The following is an 18525-nucleotide window of genomic DNA, read 5'->3' as shown; positions in this document are numbered from 1 at the left end:
TTGTGTTATTTACATTTCATGCAGATTCACGACCGAATTTACGTTGTTCCAAGACCTTCGGTTTTGTGCATCAACAACCTCCATGGTGAATCTCTATAAGACCACATATACATTTGACCACCACTGAAACCAAAAAGAAATCTCATACAAAGCTATAAAAGAGAGAAAAAAATCATGTAAGCCGACATCTATTAAACAAACAATTACAAAAGGTATAAAATATACTTACACTACTTTGGACGATTCCCCCCACTACGCACCTCCAAAGGCATCTTCAACTCTCAAAACTTATTGTAATATCAATGATTTTGTCGAATCCACCATCAACAAACTATCAAGTCAATTTCTGTCACGCCCCGATCCTAACATACATCCAGGATCGACACGTGACGTCACAAAAAACTCGTATTCCAACATACCCCGCCTTCGAAATATGGCAAATCACAACTTAAGAGTTGAATTCGCATAGAAATGTTTCTTATAGTTTATGGCTGCATCTAACCTTTTCGTTAGATTGCCTACGTACCCTCAATAGGGATCAAGCCATTCGTAATTCAACTTCGCTATAACTTGACATATAACACAGTCCGTTCAAGCCAAAAGGCATAACATTCCCCAATCACACATTTGGACTTTACAAGCATGAATTATTCGATTCAAGCTACATAACAACCCACATGACAATCAAGGTTTCTACTTCATTCATCATATAAATCATTATGTTTCACATAATACTGCAATTCGTAGTATATAACATATCAAAGAACCAATGAAGCACAATATTATTCTCAATTCACAATGATCACTGATCTGATCATATTAATAACAATCATATTCAACATCATTCCACACTCACCTCAAGTAACCCATTCCATGAAACAAGGATGCATGATCTTAGCATTTAACTACGTTAATCGATCAATACAATAACATAACTTTTCATGAATTTAATTAAAGAACTCTATATAATTCCCTACTTGGGTTATGAGCAACAGTACGATAAATCTAATTTATATTCACAAGGTTTAATGTGAATAATTCCCATTCATTTGAATCTAGGGTTCTAGACTAACCTTTTGGAAATGTGCAAGAGTAAGGATTCCGGACCACTCAATGGAACCAAAATATCAATCGGTTTCTCGTAATCTACCCATACCTGTTGCATGTAAAATCAGTGCCATCGATCATAGTTTATAAATCTCAAATATAAGTTCGTAAATATGAATACATTGTCAAGTCTCTAATAACTCCAAAGGAGTCACCCAAACATCCAACAGCCTTTTTAATTCAAACCACAAGATTCTCAAAATCCATCGTTCATATGTACATTAAAAACTAGGGCTAGAGGGATGCAGTTCGGCCAAAGTCTACATCTTTGAAGCTATCTCAATCCAAATTCAATAAACCCCAAGGTGAACACGATTCCGGACCATCTCTCAACGGAATCGCTAAGTATGAGGGATTCCAGACCCTCTTAACAGGATCCAAGTGGGAACGATTCCAGACCATCACTCAACAGAATCGTAGAGTACAATGCATAATCACCACTAAATGAAACCCAAGTTAGATACGATTCTGAAACATCACTCAACGGAATCACGAAGTAGAAGGGATTCCGGACCATCTCTCAACGAAATCCGAGTAGATACGATTCCGGACCATCAATCAACGGAATCCAAACAAGCATATGATTCCTCCATCAAATGTACCAGTACAACTAATCCTCCTCACTTCTAGAATGCATATGGTCTCCCAACACGGATATACCAAGCAGGATCATTAGTGACCCCCCAACGCGGATTAACCAAGCGCGATCCATATATAGTATGGTCCCCTAATGCGGATTAACCAAACAGGACCATCCATGTACCACTGCTACATGGTGCAGTAAATTCAACACACATTATACATAGTTGTACGCATACACGCTATCGATTCCACGTATCAACCAAGCATATAGTCATATGGAGCACAACACAAGAAATTCCCTTAATTACTATTTCTACAAAAAAAAAAACTAATAAAGTACCTGACTCATCTTCTGACTTTCATCTCTATCCCACACTAGGTAGTAATGCTAAGTTCATATAGGTATTCAATTGGCAATCATATCCAAATAATTATCAAACAATATTTAGTTCCCAAATTAATACGAATAATAAAGAATAATACTTATAATGGAGTTTTCCTTGAACCTCCTACCTCGTGTTTGACTATCTTTGTCAACACAAGTCCTCCAAACTTTCCAGCACAACATCTAAACCAATTTACAAATGCATGAACAAATGAAAACAAACACAAGTAAACACATATTAGCAAGCATGGAAGCGAGTAATTACAAATTATTAACTTGTGTAGCTTAGACATTATTTTAGTGCAACTTATACTTCAAATAACAACACTAGTATAAATCAAAAGTAATTTAAAGAAAAACAGGAGAATAATTGAGTACTAAAGAAACAATACTCCTCCACAAAAGCTGCATAAAAACTGCTTTGATTAACCAAATTGAAACTCACTTTTGAAAGCTCAATCTTGAACTAAATGGTACGAACTTAAATGTTTTTGGAGACATTTTTTGTGTAATTTATAACCACATAATGTTGGTAGAAAATAGAGCTCTAAATTGGAAGTAATGCCAATTATAAAATGGATCCCAAAACTAGAAATGCAGAACTTGCTGTCTGGCAGCTTTGTGACTCAAATTTGATCATAGTTTTGGTCAACAAAAATTCAATGGAATTAAGTGAAATCAGATGGGTTTTGATCATGGACATGTCTATTTTCAAAACACACAATATTAGTTCAAAGGAGCTCACAAGGACATAGAAATCAAGAGCCAAAGTAGGCTAATTGAAACATAGTGTCCCTTTGCAAAATGAATAAGTTTTCTGCAATGTAAAACCCATACTAGTTTAATCCAATTTACAATTTCAGGGCAATCCCAAACTATCCAAGAATCATATTTAACTTCTAGTTCAATGTGTTAGCTTACCTATAACATGCTTAATTCTTCCTCTTTTAGCCAAAGACTACAAACAATTCAATAAAATTAAAGTATGTACAATTTCTTGTTCTTGTCCTGCCCTCCAAAGTCGTTCATCAATCTCCACTTAGCTACTAAGCTCTTGAATCAATGTTACCACCACAACTCCCCATCAAGAACACCAGAAATTCAAGTTAAACACATAAATCTCAAACTTGTGGGAAAATAAAATTTGAAATTCGGAAGATCCACTCACATATCCTGGAAGTGCATGAAGAGAGGAGTATTATTCCCTCTTGGGTCAAGACCTATCTCCGGCGAGGTTAGCCGGAATCGGCGAAAAAACCACAAAAGCCATCGAAGCTTCTAGGCTTCAAAATATGGGCACGTTTGGTTCCAGCATATTGGTTTGGTATCAATTTGAAGAGCGCTTTGCTACGAATACATAGGCTTCGACCGTGCATGATTTTGTTGCCGTACGAGAAAGTTATGATTCCATGAAATTTTTGGAGTGAAGGAGTATTAAAGGGTAGAAGAATCAGCAGCCCCCTTGGTTTTTCACGCAGGAAAGAAGAAAAAGGAAGTCCTTGGCTTCCAGAAAGTTCCACTTGAATTTACTAAAATGTCCATAACTATACCGTTATAATACAGACTCGCAAACGGCTTTCATCTAAACATTCGTGGTTTCAAGATCTATTCAAAAATATAAATTGTGACCTCAAAAGGTCTACAGATTTTAAATAATTAATTTCCAAACTTCAAACTTCATAACTAGTTTTATTAAAATCTAAATTCAAACAAATTAAAATAAGTTCTCGAGAAATAATATAAAATCTCAATAATACAAATACGTAGATTATAACAGTGAAATCCAGGAACAAGATTTCACAATTTCTCCCAAGTTTCAGTGAACACCCACCTTGCAAATCGCCTGCAAACCCTAGATTTCTAAACAACGACTGTGCACTTAACATAAATATTGATGGAATATATGAAAAACTAACGGTAGGGGGCAAATCGGCTAAAAAAATTAATTTGAGTCCTTAATTTTCCATTAGAAAAGTTCAAGGAAAAAATCGAAAACTAAGAAAGTTTAGGAAAGAAATCAACCGTTTACTCATTTTCCTTTTTTTACAATGTAAAACATTTGAGCCTTTGTTCTATTTTTAAAATTTATTTAACCGTTGGAATGTTAAACCCTATCCCCCAGTTTTGCATTGAAAAGCACAAGTGCAGACTCAAAACTCCTACCGGCATTTCTCTGCCAATCACAGATTTCTAGAGATTCTATCACTTTCCAAAAAGCTCAAGCCTTTTTTTTTCCACCATGGCGGATCTTCTATCTTTTCCGTCCCATATAGTTGACCACATTGTCTCCCTGTTATCATTGGCAGACGCCGTTCAAACAAGCATCTTGTCAAGAAATTGGTATCACATTTGGACTCGCATCAGAGTCTTAAACTTTAATCCCCAATCATTTCTAGAATTCTACAGCGCCGTTCACATGGATGCAGACATTGGCACCAGGAATCAAGAAATAGCAAGATTCGTTCGTTGGGTAGAAAATACTATTTGGAGACACATAGGTGCAACAATCAAAACCTTCCATGTTGTTTTTCCATTGAATGTCCTGCAGCAAGCATCGGAAGATTCCTAGGTCTAGTTTGCTGCAGGACATCCAACGGAAAAACAACATGGAAGGTTTCGATTGTTGCACTTGTGTGTCTTCGAATAGTATTTTCTACCCAACGAACGAATCTTATTGTTTCTTGATTCCTGGTGCCAATGTATGCATCTATGTGAACGACGCAACGCTGTAGAATTTCAGAGATGACTAGGGATTGAAGTTTAACACTCTGATGCAGGTCCAACTGTGATATCAATTTCTTGACAAGATGCTTGTCCGAACGGCATCCGCAAACGGTAACAGGGAGACAATGTGGTCAACTATATGGGACGGAAAGCATAGAGACAATGTGGTCAACTATATGGGACGGAAAGCATAGAAGTTCTGCCATGATGGAAAAAAAAGGCTTGAGCTTTTTGGAAAGTGAAAGAATCTCTAGAAATCTGTGATTGGCAAAAAAATGCCGGTAGGAGTTTTGTGGGAAGGGGGGTTAACATTCCAACGGTTAAATAAATTTTAAAAATAGAACAAAGGCTCAAATGTTTTACATTGTAAAAAAAGGAAAATGAGTAAACGGTTAAATATCCAGCTCAAAAAATCTACCTAGATTCACAAATTCAACAAGCTGAGGATCCAAATCTACAACCACAAACCCAAACACAAAACAAAGAAAAAAACAAGGGAAAGAAAGACGGAAACTTTATCCAATTACTAGAGCGGGCATGAAGGAGGTGGAAAGGGCAGGGGAAGCCATTGGAGTCGACAGAGGAGAGATCTGATTTCGGAAGAAGTGAGAAATGGAGGAGAGAGAGGGAGAGGCGGAGAGCTCGAAGACTGTGTAGAGGGAGATTTGAGAGGAAAAAGAGTCTTTAAACAGGGTTCTTATAAATGCAGTGAGTAAACTGTCATTTAACCCCCTAAACTATCACGTGAGTTTCAATTTCCCCCCTGAACTATTTTTTCAGCCAATTGACCCCCTAAACTATGTTAAAGTGGCCAATTAACCCCCTACCGTTAAGTATCTTTAACTCCATCCAATTTTCTATTAGAAAGTGTCATGTGCTTGGCACATGACCACCTTTTTACATTTTATGTCTAAATCTTTACAAAGAAAACATATAAAACAAATATTAAAAAAAAACATACAAACCCTAAACTTAATCATTCAAAATAATAGAAAAAGTAAGGCTTTTTATATTAACACCCCATAAAATGTTGAATGCACCCATATTAAAATTTAATATTAAATGACTTATTTACTCTACTATGCAATGACAATTTTGACCTTATTAGGTTTTTTAAAAAAAAATTATAAATACACCCCAAATCACTTTTAGCGTATTATTTATCTTCTCAACTATCAAAACCCTCTCATCCTCCATTGTTGAACAAAACCCTAATCAATGAAACTACAAACATGTTGATTGAGAAAAATTGTTTTTGACGAATGAAACACGAAATCGATGTTTCTGAAGCTTCACATGAGGTAAGACTTCACATTTTTCATTGTTTTAGTGATTTCGATGACATCGATAATTATTTAATCTTGCGTTTGCTGCATTATTTAAACTTATATATTCATATTCATATTCATATTCATCTTTTAGGGTTCATATTTAAAAATAATGCAGCAAACGCAAGATTAAATAATTATCGATGTCATCGAAATCACTAAAACAATGAAAAATGTGAAGTCTTACCTCATGTGAAGCTTCAGAAACATCGATTTCATGTTTCATTCATCAAAAACAATTTTTCTCAATCAACATGTTTGTAGTTTCATTGGTTAGGATTTTGTTCAACAATGGAGGATGAGAGGGTTTTGATAGTTGAGAAGATAAATAATATGCTAAAAGTGATTTGGGATGTATTTATAAATTTTTTTTTTAAAACCTAATAAGGTCAAAATTGTCATTGCATAGTGGAGTAAATAAGTCATTTAATATTAAATTTTAATATGGGGTGCATTCAACATTTTGTGGGGTGTTAATATAAAAAGCCTTACCTTTTCTATTATTTTGAATGATTAAGTTTAGGGTTTGTATGTTTTTTTTTTTAATATTTATTTTATATGTTTTCTTTGTAAAGATTTAGACATAAAATGTAAAAAGGTGGTCATGTGCCAAGCACATGACTCTTTCTAACAGAAAATTGGATGGAGTTAAAGATATTTAACGGTAGGGGGTTAATTGGCCACTTTAATATAGTTTAGGGGGTCAATTGGCTGAAAAAATAGTTCAGGGGGGAAATTGAAACTCACGTGATAGTTTAGGGGGTTAAATGACAGTTTACTCTAAATGCAGCGGACTGGTGGTTACCTGCTGCTTGTTGGGCCTTTTTATCGCTCTGTTTCTATCGAAATTTTGGGATGTTTGGGCCTTGGCCTTCTATTTTCTTTCTTGCTGTTTGGCTCCTGGTTCAGGATTCAGGGAGGGTTAAATGGATATCACAATCTTCTGTTTGGCTCCCTTCATCTTCCCTGTTTGCAATACCAATCTGTACAGTTGGTTAAGCTGGTTTCTGATGAGGTTTTTTTTTTATTACAAGCCATATTATACACCAAAAAAAGGAAGAGGATTTAAAACTGAGACGCAAAAGATTACTAGAGCAATCAACCAGTTGCGATTTCTGAATAGATTTAGATGTATAGTCTAACCGCATCCGCAGCGGCAGCAGCAGCACCTCCAGGGGAGGGGATTCCGAATCCAAATTAGGAAGCAGCAGGAGAAGGACTTACCGGAAGCGGTCGAGGGGATGTGGCGATAATGATGAAGGTCATGATTTTGGTTTTGAAGATGCAAGGAGGCTGGCAGAAGAAAAACTAATTGAATTTATTGATGACGATGGGATCTGGTCGCAAGGAAATTGTTGGCTCTTCAGAATGACCATTATAATTTATTATACCTTGGTATTCATAACACCACATCTCAATAGAATAGAGTCAAATCTTCCTGAGCCTGTATTGGTTTTCGACTTCCTTGCAATAAATTATAGCGTTGTGCGGGTGCGGGCGTGGAATCATGATTTTCCAAGAAAGTAGATCGGTTACTTCAAAAGTTTAGTCATATACCGAACGACTTGGTTGAGATTGACCATTCTTATTTTACAAAACACGGGAACATGATCCAACAAGTCTTCAGCCAGTTCGTTATATTCATGAAGTTCCTTCAATCTCAGAATTAGTGTGCGCAAAAAATCACACTCCAAAAATAATGCAATATATATCCATCTTTTGAGAGTCTTTCAGTTTAATATAGAATTTTATCCTAAAAAGATTTTTCTTCGGACTGGTATGCAGCCCACAACAAATGCAACACATAAAAAGTATAAAAAGTTTTACATGAAGCAATCACGCATGTGCGTGAATCATCCCTCCTTCCTTACAGTTAGACCTGACAATTTCTGACACGATTCGATAACTCAACACAAAATTAACAGGTGTACGGGTCGATACGATAACGAATCGGATCGTTATCAAGTAATCCGATAAGTACCGGTTAAGATAACGAGTTGGTTCGGGTATACACGTGGATAACACGATACACGATAAGCAGAATATTAATTTTACAATTTTATAACCCTAAAAATTACTATAATTATATATATATATATATATATATATATATATATATATATTAAATTAACTATAATAATTATACCCCAAAATATTAACTATAATAATTATATATATAATTTTAAATTAAATTTTATACCCCTAAAAACTATAATAATTATACGTACATAATAAATAGATTTAAATCTACTTAATAAATATATATATATATATATATATATACCATTGAACTTGATGGGATACGAATTATACAAAACTAATTTCAACGATCCAACCGTCAAACTTGTTTGTATATGCTTCGAGATTGCATCATTAAAAAATCGCAAAAAACAAACATTCAGAGATCAAGTAACCGAACAAAACTTTTCAACGGTTACAAAACGAAAAATCACGATTTAATTGTTATTTTAACACCGATTTTTATGATTTTTTACAGCTAGACTCCTTGACCCTATATGAATACAATGAATGAATTCGATCTTCAATTTAAAATATTTACACTAGTGGATATCTTATGTTATACTTAATGAAAGTATGAATACACTCTTAAGTGTTAGTGAATCTATTGTTTTGATGGGATACGCATTCTACGAAACTAGTTTCAACGATCCAACCGTCAAACATGTTTGTATATACTTCGAGATCGCATACGCCAAAAATTGCAAAAAACAAACATTCAGAGATTAAGCATCTGAACAAAACTTTTCGACAGTTATAAAACAAAAAATCATGATTTAACGATTATTTTAACTCTGATTTTGATGATTTTTTACAGCTACACTCCTTGACCCTATATGAATACAATGAATGAATTCGATCTTCAATTTAAAATATTTACAATAGTGAATCTTATGTTATACTTATTGAAAGTATGAATACACTCTTAAATGTTAGTGAATCTATTGTTTTTATGGGATACGCATTCTACAAAACTAGTTTCAACGATCAAACCGTCAAACATGTTTGTATATACTTCTAGATCACATACGCCAAAAATTGCAAAAAAAAAACATTTAAAGTTCAAATACCGGGAGAAAACCTTTCGACGGTTATAAAAAGAAAAATGACGATTTAACGGTTATTTTAACTCCTATTTTAATGATTCTTTACAGCTACACTCATTGACCCTATATGAATACAATGAATGAATTTGATCTTCAATTTAAAATATTTACACTAGTGGATACCACAAAATCTTATGTTATACTTAATGAATGTATGAATAAACTATTTAAGTGTTAGTAAATCTATTGTTTTGATGGGATATGCATTCTACGAAACTAGTTTCAAAGATCCAACCATCAAACATGTTTGTATACACTTCAAGATCGCATACGCCAAAAATTACAAAAAACAAACATTCAGAGATCAAGTAACGGGACAAAACTTTTCGACGGTTATAAAAAGAAAAATGACGATTTAACGGTTATTTTAACTCCAATTTTGATGATTCTTTACAGCTACACTCCTTGACCCTATATGAATACAATGAATGAATTCAATATTCAATTTAAAATATTTACACTAGTAGATATCATAAAATCTTATGTTATACTTAATGAAAGTATAAATAAACTCTTAATTGTTAGTGAATCTATTGTTTTGATGGGATACGCATTCTACAAAAGTAGTTTCAACGATCCAACCGTCAAACATGTTTGTATATACTTCGAAATCGCATACACCAAAAATTACAAAAAACAAACATTCAGAGATCAAGTACGGGACAAAACTTTTCAATGGTTATAAAAAGAAAAATCATGATTTAACGGTTATTTTAACTCCGATTTTAATGATTTTTACAACTACACTCCTTGACCTTATATGAATACGATGAATGAATTCGATCTTCAGTTCAAAATATTTACACTAGTGGATACCACAAAATCTTGTTATACTTAATGAAAGTATGAATAAACTCCTAAGTGTTAGTGAATCTATTATTTTGATGGGATATGCATTCTACAAAACTAGTTTCAACGATCCAACCGTTAAACATGTTTGTATATACTTCGAGATTGCATACGCCAAAAATTGCAAAAAACAAACATATAAAGATCAAGTAACAAGATAAAACCTTTCGACGGTTATAAAAAGAAAAATCACGATTTAACGATTATTTTAACTCTGATTTTGATTATTCTTTACAGCTACACTCCTTGACCCTATATGAATACAATGAATGAATTCGATCTTCAATTAAAAAAATTACACTAGTGGATACCACAAAATCTTATGTTATACTTAATGAGTATGAATAAACTATAATAATTATATACATTAATTTAACAATTTTATACTCCTAAAAACTAAAATAATTATATATATATATATATATATATATTAAATTATGTGTTTTAATGTTTTGAAGTAATATTTATGTGGCAAAGTGTGGTATGTGGAAATTTAAGAAAAAAATATATTTTTCTTAACGGGTCATAACGGGTTATAACGGGTCGGGTCACTTTACCCTTATAAAGGGTCGGGTCACTTTACGCGTTGGGTAAAGTGACCCGACCTATTAAGAACCTATTAAGATAACAGGTGTGACACGACATGACCCGTTAAGATAACATGTGTTATACAAAAACGACACGAACAAGACAAACACGACCCGTTTGCCAGGCCTACTTACAGTTGATGATCGTACATCACCTACTCATTGATAATACCATAAATTGTCTTGTCAAAATGACCCGTGCTCGTGTAAGAAAGTGGGAATATAGGAGAGTCTTTGACCGTCATACCCCCGATGTGTTCTATTAAAGAAAAACGGGTTTGAGCACCTATATATATATATATATACATATACATGTATACAATATGTTTCTTATTTTTATATGTACATGTTTTTTTATGGAAAAACATAATTTTCTCTATTGATTTTGAATTTTTTTATCTTTCAATATTTTCAATCCCACAAATTATGAATTTTATTTAAAATATTACTAGCTTCTTGTCACACACATACGTGTGTGGCAATTGACCTTTTATATATTTTTTATTTAAATAATTAATTTACATATTTTAAAAAAATTATTTATAAAAAAAATGAATTAAAGACGTGAAACCACCCACTAACGTGGGAGGTTTTGTTTTTGTTTTTTTTTCTATAATTTTAAATATCAAATTCATTCAAAATAAAAATATGGTTAAATACTTTAGCTTCTTTTGGTTCAATTGTAATTTATGAAATTCTTAAAGGGCAATTTATGATATTTTGAATGTTTAAAAAAAAAAAACTAATATGGAAATACATTAATATTAAAAGTCAAAGACTTCAATCAAAATTGAAAACCAATAAGCTTCAGTTAAATAACATTAGTAGCTAGGAACTGAGAGTCCAAATCTTTGTATTTTTAATAGAAGGGGTATTTGTAATCTAAACTACTATATGACCGATATTTGTATTAAAGTAAAAAACACAAAAATTAAGCCGTCCTTTTTTTTTTTTTTTTACCACCGCCCCATGGCATTCAGCAAGTAATGAAACGCTGTGTACCAAACGATCGTATTACTAATACCATATGTAGGCACCCTGGCATTCTTATTAGATGAGCTACGCGGCGTGCTATGCGGACTGCCGCTATGTCCACTGTTGCCGCCAGTACTACCACCTCCACTGCCGCTACCACCACCTACGGGGACTACGACTCCACTACCACTGCGACCAGCACCTCCATAGCCGCTACGACCACCACCTCCACTGCCGCCACGACTACCAACTCTACTGCCGCCTCTGCCAGGGACTACCACTGCGGCAGCCGCTGTGACTGTGGTGATGAAAACGAGCACAGCCACAACTTTCACAAACGAGCGTGAAGTTGGGGCCATAAGAATTGTAACTAATCTCAAATTTTCCTATGATAAAAGATGAAAATACGATCATGAGATTTGCGTTTATATAGGCATCAAAATTTCTTGCGGTAAAAGGTAACCAAATTTTTCACAAAAAGAAAAGGTAACCTAATTACTAACACTCGTGCGTAAATATGCGTATTTTTAACAAACGTGCGAATACAATTTTCTTACGATATTTATTACTTTTGATTATCTTGTGGTTTATTTTATGTTTATTGTTAGGATTACATTGTCGGATTGGAGGTCAAAGAGGAAAGAAATCCTAATTAGGGGATACTGAAATAAGGCCTCATTTGGCAGCTCCTATAAGGAATTTGATAGGATTAATAGTACGGACTCTGGTGTTTAGTGCGCTTATGTATAAAATAGTCATCGAATTAATAAAACGGTCCAGATTCTTTTCTACGGTCAGATGCGGTAGTGGCAGTGTTAATAATACGGACTCAGATGTTTTCTGCATTGGTTATGGTTGATTATTAAGGAATCCTGTTTCAAGGGGTTAAGTTGCAAAATTTGATTCAGTGGGTAAAGAGAGATTGAAGTAAAATTCCAGGGGGAATTGACATTAGACTTTCATGCATTCCCAGTGACGCTTCAATTGATGGAATTGACAGCAAATACAGTGGAAGTCAAGTCTCCAGGAAAATATGGCATTACATCAACTGGGAACAAAATATTTACATGACTGATCCACTCACCAACAGCAAATTATCCAAGGCAAATCAAGGACTAGCCACTTATGCAGCTCAAAAACTTCAAAATCTATCCATACAGAGTAACCGAGATGACTGACTATTGTTCCCCACTCGCTTACCTCTGCCAACAAAGTTTCCGTCCACCCTCTCGCATAATTTCATAGGCGAGCTTGTGCTTTTCGAGAGATGCTGCCCCAGCCTCTATGTATTTACACGCTGCTTCTCTCAAACTCCACACCATCAAGGTCTTCAGTTCTCGGGGATTTCCACCCAACTCAGATTCACAAGGAATACCATATTCTGCATTTCTAGTCCAACGGCGTAAAATATAGCAGGGGGGTACTTCTTTTATGTCCAAGATTTGGAAAACTCTCAACACATGCCTGCATAATATACCTTCAAATTCAAACATTCGACAGCTACAGCTCACTTCAGGAATGGATGCACCAACAGTGACTACACATTTCTCATCGTCATTCCCGCACTTGCGGACCAAATACCTGATGATAGCCCCTTCATCATAAATCTTAAATCCTAGATAACTATAGGATTGTAGAAGTTCTTTCTGAAATACCCGGAATGTGTTCAGTGTATAAAATCTTCTACATTGTTCTTCTAATGGTTCTTTTGTCTGCAAGTAGGCCTTCAAGTTAAAAGAGTTAAAATCCTCTTTTATTTCTTCTTCACGCCGTCGCTCAAGGCCTCTTTCATATTGTGAAACAAACTCCTTTAGTGACGTTTGGGCATTGAAACGTGCACCAAAGAATGATTCTATACTTTCATTGAAGGGGATGCCAGCAAAGAATGTAGCTCGTAAGTATAACGGAACCCAACTCCTGCGCTTTTCGTACATTGCTTTCAGCCAAGCGTTATCCTTCAACCCATACCTGCTGAGGAGTGCATTCCATGCGGTTTCAAATTCATCGGCTGTTTGACACTGATAAATGCACTTTTCATATTCATATTTAAAAGAACTATTCATTACACTTAGATGCTCACTTTCTTTTGCCTTGATCTGCCACAAGGAGAAACGATGATGGGTTCCTGGAAAAACTTGCATGATGGCTTGCTGGATCATATCATCTTGGTCAGCTATTATTGACAGAGGACGACGCTCTGACATTGCCCTAAGCCATGTTTGAAACAACCAAGTAAAAGATTTCTCAGATTCATCAGCAACTAGGGCACAACCAAGAAGCACTGGTTGCTTGTGGTGGTTGATTCCAATGAAAGTGGCAAATGGCACCAGATAAATACTTTTCCGATATGAGGTGTCGAAAATAATGGCATCACCAAACTGGCTGCATGAAAACCTAGACCTCCCATCAGCCCAGAAAATACTCATGCAACTACCATTATCAACTTCTACTGCATAGAAGAATCCTGTATCTTCGGCCTGTTTGGTTTGAAAATAGTCAAACAGCACACTGTACCAATCGCTTCCAATGTGATTTTCTCTTCGTCTTTTGACAAGGTTTCCACTGTTTATGTCAACAATATCTTCAATTTCCAGCCCTCCAATCTCCTCTTCTATGAACTTTTTTGAAGAAAATAGATTTTTCTTTTGAACTTCCAGGTGAGACTCAAACTCATGGTTATGATTTTTATCAAAACGGTCCACCACCCACCTTCCAGAATCTTGTCTCTTAATCCTCATATATGCCCCACAACCAACTCTTGATGGATGCTGAAACCCTTCCTTTGAGCACACAAATCTCCGAGATGTAATTGACCCATCAAGCTTTGAACGAAACAATTGACCAATCCTGATTCTAAATCCTGTATTCTCAGCATACACATGATAAAATTGGTATGCTTCATTGGCCGAATTGAACTCTAGACCTGCAGATAGATCAATTTCTGACTGCATTTCCTCTTCACCCCGTTTTAAGCGCTTGGCACTTATAACTCCAGACGGGCAATGTGGTTTATCCTCAATTGCCTTAATCAATTTGACTTTTGGCCTATGAGACACTTCAACAACAGTATTTGTCGGCATGGAACTCTTCTTCTGCAAAATCAGAGTATGATTTTCCTCTGTAGATGATTCAAGACCATGATTGTGATCCTTCAGGAAAAGGTCTACAACCCATTTCCCAGAATCACGCCTCTGCACTCTTATTAATGCCGGACAGCCTGTCCGTGAACTAATCTGAAATCCTTCCTTGGAGCACACAAATCTTCGAGAAGAAACTGACCCATCTGTTCTCGAGCGATACAACTGACCAGTTCGAACTTTAAACCCCATCCGTGCTGCATAGAGAGTGTAAAAATCACGGGCAACATCTGCTGAATCAAACTCTAACCCCACATATGGTTCCAGTACTCCAGACTCTCCTTCATCCTCTGCATCGACAGCATTCATCGGAGGCATCATTCCTAAAGGATATGCCTCTATAACTAAGTTGTTCCCACTGTCTTCAATCTTAGAATCGGTATCTAAGCTGCGTGTCACACAAAATAAAACGACATGAAAAATCACTACAAACTACAACCTTAGCCACAACATCTAGATTAACAATCTGAAGCAACATTAAGTGATCCTCGAAAGCAAACTTATACAAAAACTAATCAATTAACACGGTCAGCAACTCAGCAGTCATGAATGTGAACACTGATTAGCAAAATAATATAATAAAAACATAATTATGAAATCAATAAAAACAATTTCTCAGCAACCAAACACAGCATTATCCACTTAAAAAACACTAAAGAAAAATACCCAACAAAAAATCAAAAACACCCAATTCACAAATACAAAATGCATAACAAAAAATTAAGCTTGATTGGGTAGGACATAAATCAAATTGGGAAAAAATCACATTTAGGGTTTAAGTTCCAAATTACCTTCTGATATTTGTGAAGTGGGTGGAGCTGGATTCCAAGCCCATTTCGGAAGATTAACAACACTGCGAGTGGCGAGCGATGATTTCGAAGCTCAAGACGCCATTTGGGGGATTTCGTTTGCGTATTTTGGCGGGAAAATTGATTGGGGAAAAATTCAGAGGGCGCCCTTCAGAAATCTGACGAATTTGTGAAATTAATGAAATGTCAAGTGTATTGGGTTTTCGATCTCTCTGCTCTGCTGGCGTTCTTGTGCTCCTTATTTCCGGGTTTGACCTAATTCGATTGTAATTTGGAGCCCATTAGGGCATCCACTGACATCATCGTCATCCAATTTTTTATTTTGATAGGATTATTTTATCATTTTGTTTTTGGGAATTTGCATGATCTCTTTGTATTTTTTTTTTCCAGATCTATTTGTTTTTAATTTATTTTTTTCAGATCCATTTTATCTTTTTATTTTACATTATTATGAACCATCACACCAAAATAATAGAATAATATTTGGCTACTCAAAGAATGAGTAGGAGTTCTTATTTTGTAACTTTTCGTTACCGATTTATAGAACTTCGAGTTTATGATCAGAAACGTTCATATTATAAATCACTCTTTAACAATCGCCTCTACCAAAAAATCAATTGAAAATAAGATCGTTTAGTCATCAAACTATATAAAAATAGATGAAAGGAATTGTTAAAACAATTATGAACCGTTTATCTATTTATTATAACAAATTGACTAAACGACCTTACTTTTAATTCACTTTTTGTAAAGATTATCTCTACAAAGTGACTTATAATATGAACAATTCTAATCATAAGCAAATCTATTATCTATGTGATTCAAAAATGAAGAATTTTGAGTAAAAATTCTATTCATTTTTTAGTATCCTAGCATTGTTAAAAATAATATGCATCTTGTTTTCCTTCCGAGTTTCACTTGCGCAAAAGAAAACAAAACAAGTACACTCGGATGATCCAAAAAGCAAAAACGAAAAAACAAAACAGACAGATTTGTACTTGTTGTAAAAAATAAAAAAATAAAAAAAAGGCCAGTTTTGTACTTTTACAATTTTACTTCATGTGCGAAAAGACGTTATTTGCCGCGAGTTATAAATCTAGAGTCCTTGAGTAAACTCATCAATTTAACGGCTAAAGAGTATTTATTTTACACTATAGAATTTTTCATAGAACTTTAGGCCTTGTTTGGTACCTCAAACTATACTGACTATTTCAGTCGGATATGATAAATAGTCATCGAATAATACTGACTAAATTAATCGAACGTTTGGCGCAATACCAGATTAATGATTTTTTTTTATTTGTAATAAAAAAGTTTTAGGTTCGAATCTAAATTATGAGTTTGTAACCAATATATTCTCTTCACTCCTTGGTGTAAATATAGCAAGGAATTCAAAAAAGGAAATTTTATTTAAACCTATGCAACCTCTTTTTACACCCAACTTAAAATTTTGAATGTTAATTGTCTATTTTATCCTATTGCATAATTACTATTAAGTACAAAATGAAATTAATAATAAAACTCAAATTTATCAATAAACCCAAAACCCCATTTTCTCTCCATCTTCTTAGTCTTCTTCTTCGATTTCAATCTTACATTTGTTGAAGAATCAATGAAGGGTGGTGGGAGAGATGTAAAAAAACGCGTAAGGAAGGGCACGCACAATAGAAACTAAAAATAAAGAATGATATTTAGTTGTTTTTACTTTCAAGAATTTATTTCATTCTTCTTTATTTTTTTCTCTCTCTCTTCCATTGCCCTTTAAAGTTCCTTCGTGTATGAAGAATACACTTGTAAAGGGCCTGTAGTTGCGTTCATCCTTGCAGGCGGAGTCATGTGGTTGAATCCTCGTGGTTGTTTTATTCTTTATCAAAACCATTGTTATTGAAAAGATCTTCATCTTTCTGGAAATGTCAGATACATGTTGTAGATGGCTCTTCACATGCCAGAATTTGAGTTTGATGCAGTTCGTCTGGAGTTGGAACTGTTTAGCCCTGAAATTGTTGAAAAGCCTTATGTAGTTACTGTGAACACGAAAATTTCCTGAAACGAAAGCGACAAAAACAACGTGACGGTTAAAATTCTACATTATGAACTTACAGAGGTCCACAATATACCTCTAGGACAACATCCCAAAATTTCATTACCATCCAACGGTCGGATCTCCGTCAATTTCCAAAACCAAGTGACGGTTAAAATTCTACATTATGAACTTACGACTCCAATTCCGAAAGATCCGTATATCGGATTCCCAATTCGTAAGTTCCTAAAATCCTCAAATATTACGTATTACAATGTATCAAAGTTGGGTGACGATCCGACGGTTGGATCGTAAATTCACATTTTCAACTAACCACGAATCGAAACGAACTTAGGTTCAATTACTCAATTTACGTCCATCAATTATCAAATGAACCTAGAACCTTAAACACATGCTAAGAATGACATTGGCGGCCCATTAGCCACGCGCCGCCGCACGGGCCGCCGCGGGTGGCGGTCGGCCGCCCCGGCTCGCCGGAAAATCCAACTATTTCCAAAAATTCTCAAAAAATACATAATTGAAGATCTCAATGAGTAGAGCAACTTTCATACCTGTGGCCAAGGCCAATTTGGCCTGGAAACACTTCAAATTCATCAAATTCCGTGCGGACCCTAGAATTGGGTGAGTTCCAATCCGACCTTCAAATCAACTCCACCGTCCAAATCAAAGCTTGGGCTTTGTTCCAGGTCCTAAGGGAATACTAATGGTGTTAGTAATTGAAAGAAAACATTTCAAGATTTGAAGAATTTGGACAAGAAGGTCGCGGCACCCGTGTGGGTGTTCTTCGCGAAATCATGACGAAATTTCATGATTTTTGGGGTGAAACATGAAGAGGGAAGGCCTAGGTGTTGATTGGAAGTGGTACCTTGATCCAAT

General features: G+C 35.0%; 1 protein-coding gene and 1 long non-coding RNA gene across 2 annotated transcripts; both read right to left on the bottom strand.

Annotated features, from left to right (window-relative positions):
* Positions 1 to 2072: 2072 nt before the first annotated feature.
* On the bottom strand, positions 2073 to 4144 carry LOC126596916 (uncharacterized). The gene is made up of 2 exons (XR_007614067.1): positions 3243 to 4144; positions 2073 to 3151 (listed from the first exon to the last, which is right to left on the bottom strand). It is a non-coding gene; the product is annotated as an uncharacterized LOC126596916 (long non-coding RNA).
* An 8440-nt stretch (positions 4145 to 12584) lies between these two features.
* Positions 12585 to 15931, bottom strand: LOC126597447 (protein FAR1-RELATED SEQUENCE 7-like). The gene is made up of 2 exons (XM_050264242.1): positions 15591 to 15931; positions 12585 to 15187 (listed from the first exon to the last, which is right to left on the bottom strand). The coding sequence occupies exons 1-2, from the start codon at positions 15632 to 15634 to the stop codon at positions 12859 to 12861; spliced, it is 2373 nt and encodes a 790-aa protein (XP_050120199.1). The 5' UTR covers positions 15635 to 15931; the 3' UTR covers positions 12585 to 12858.
* Between the last annotated feature and the right edge of the window lie 2594 nt (positions 15932 to 18525).

This window comes from Malus sylvestris, chromosome 13 (genome assembly GCF_916048215.2).
Source record: "Malus sylvestris chromosome 13, drMalSylv7.2, whole genome shotgun sequence".
Lineage (NCBI taxonomy): Eukaryota > Viridiplantae > Streptophyta > Magnoliopsida > Rosales > Rosaceae > Malus > Malus sylvestris.
Note: the sequence above shows the minus strand (reverse complement) of the source record. Positions and strands in the feature narration are given on the sequence as shown.

Bases quoted from the DNA above. Each gene is read 5' to 3' on its own strand.
- LOC126597447 (XM_050264242.1), bottom strand. From the start codon at position 15,634: ATGGGCTTGGAATCCAGCTCCACCCACTTCACAAATATCAGAAG. The intron at 15,188-15,590 runs GTAATTTGGAAC...TGTGACACGCAG, and splicing joins CACTTCACAAATATCAGAAG to CTTAGATACCGATTCTAAGA.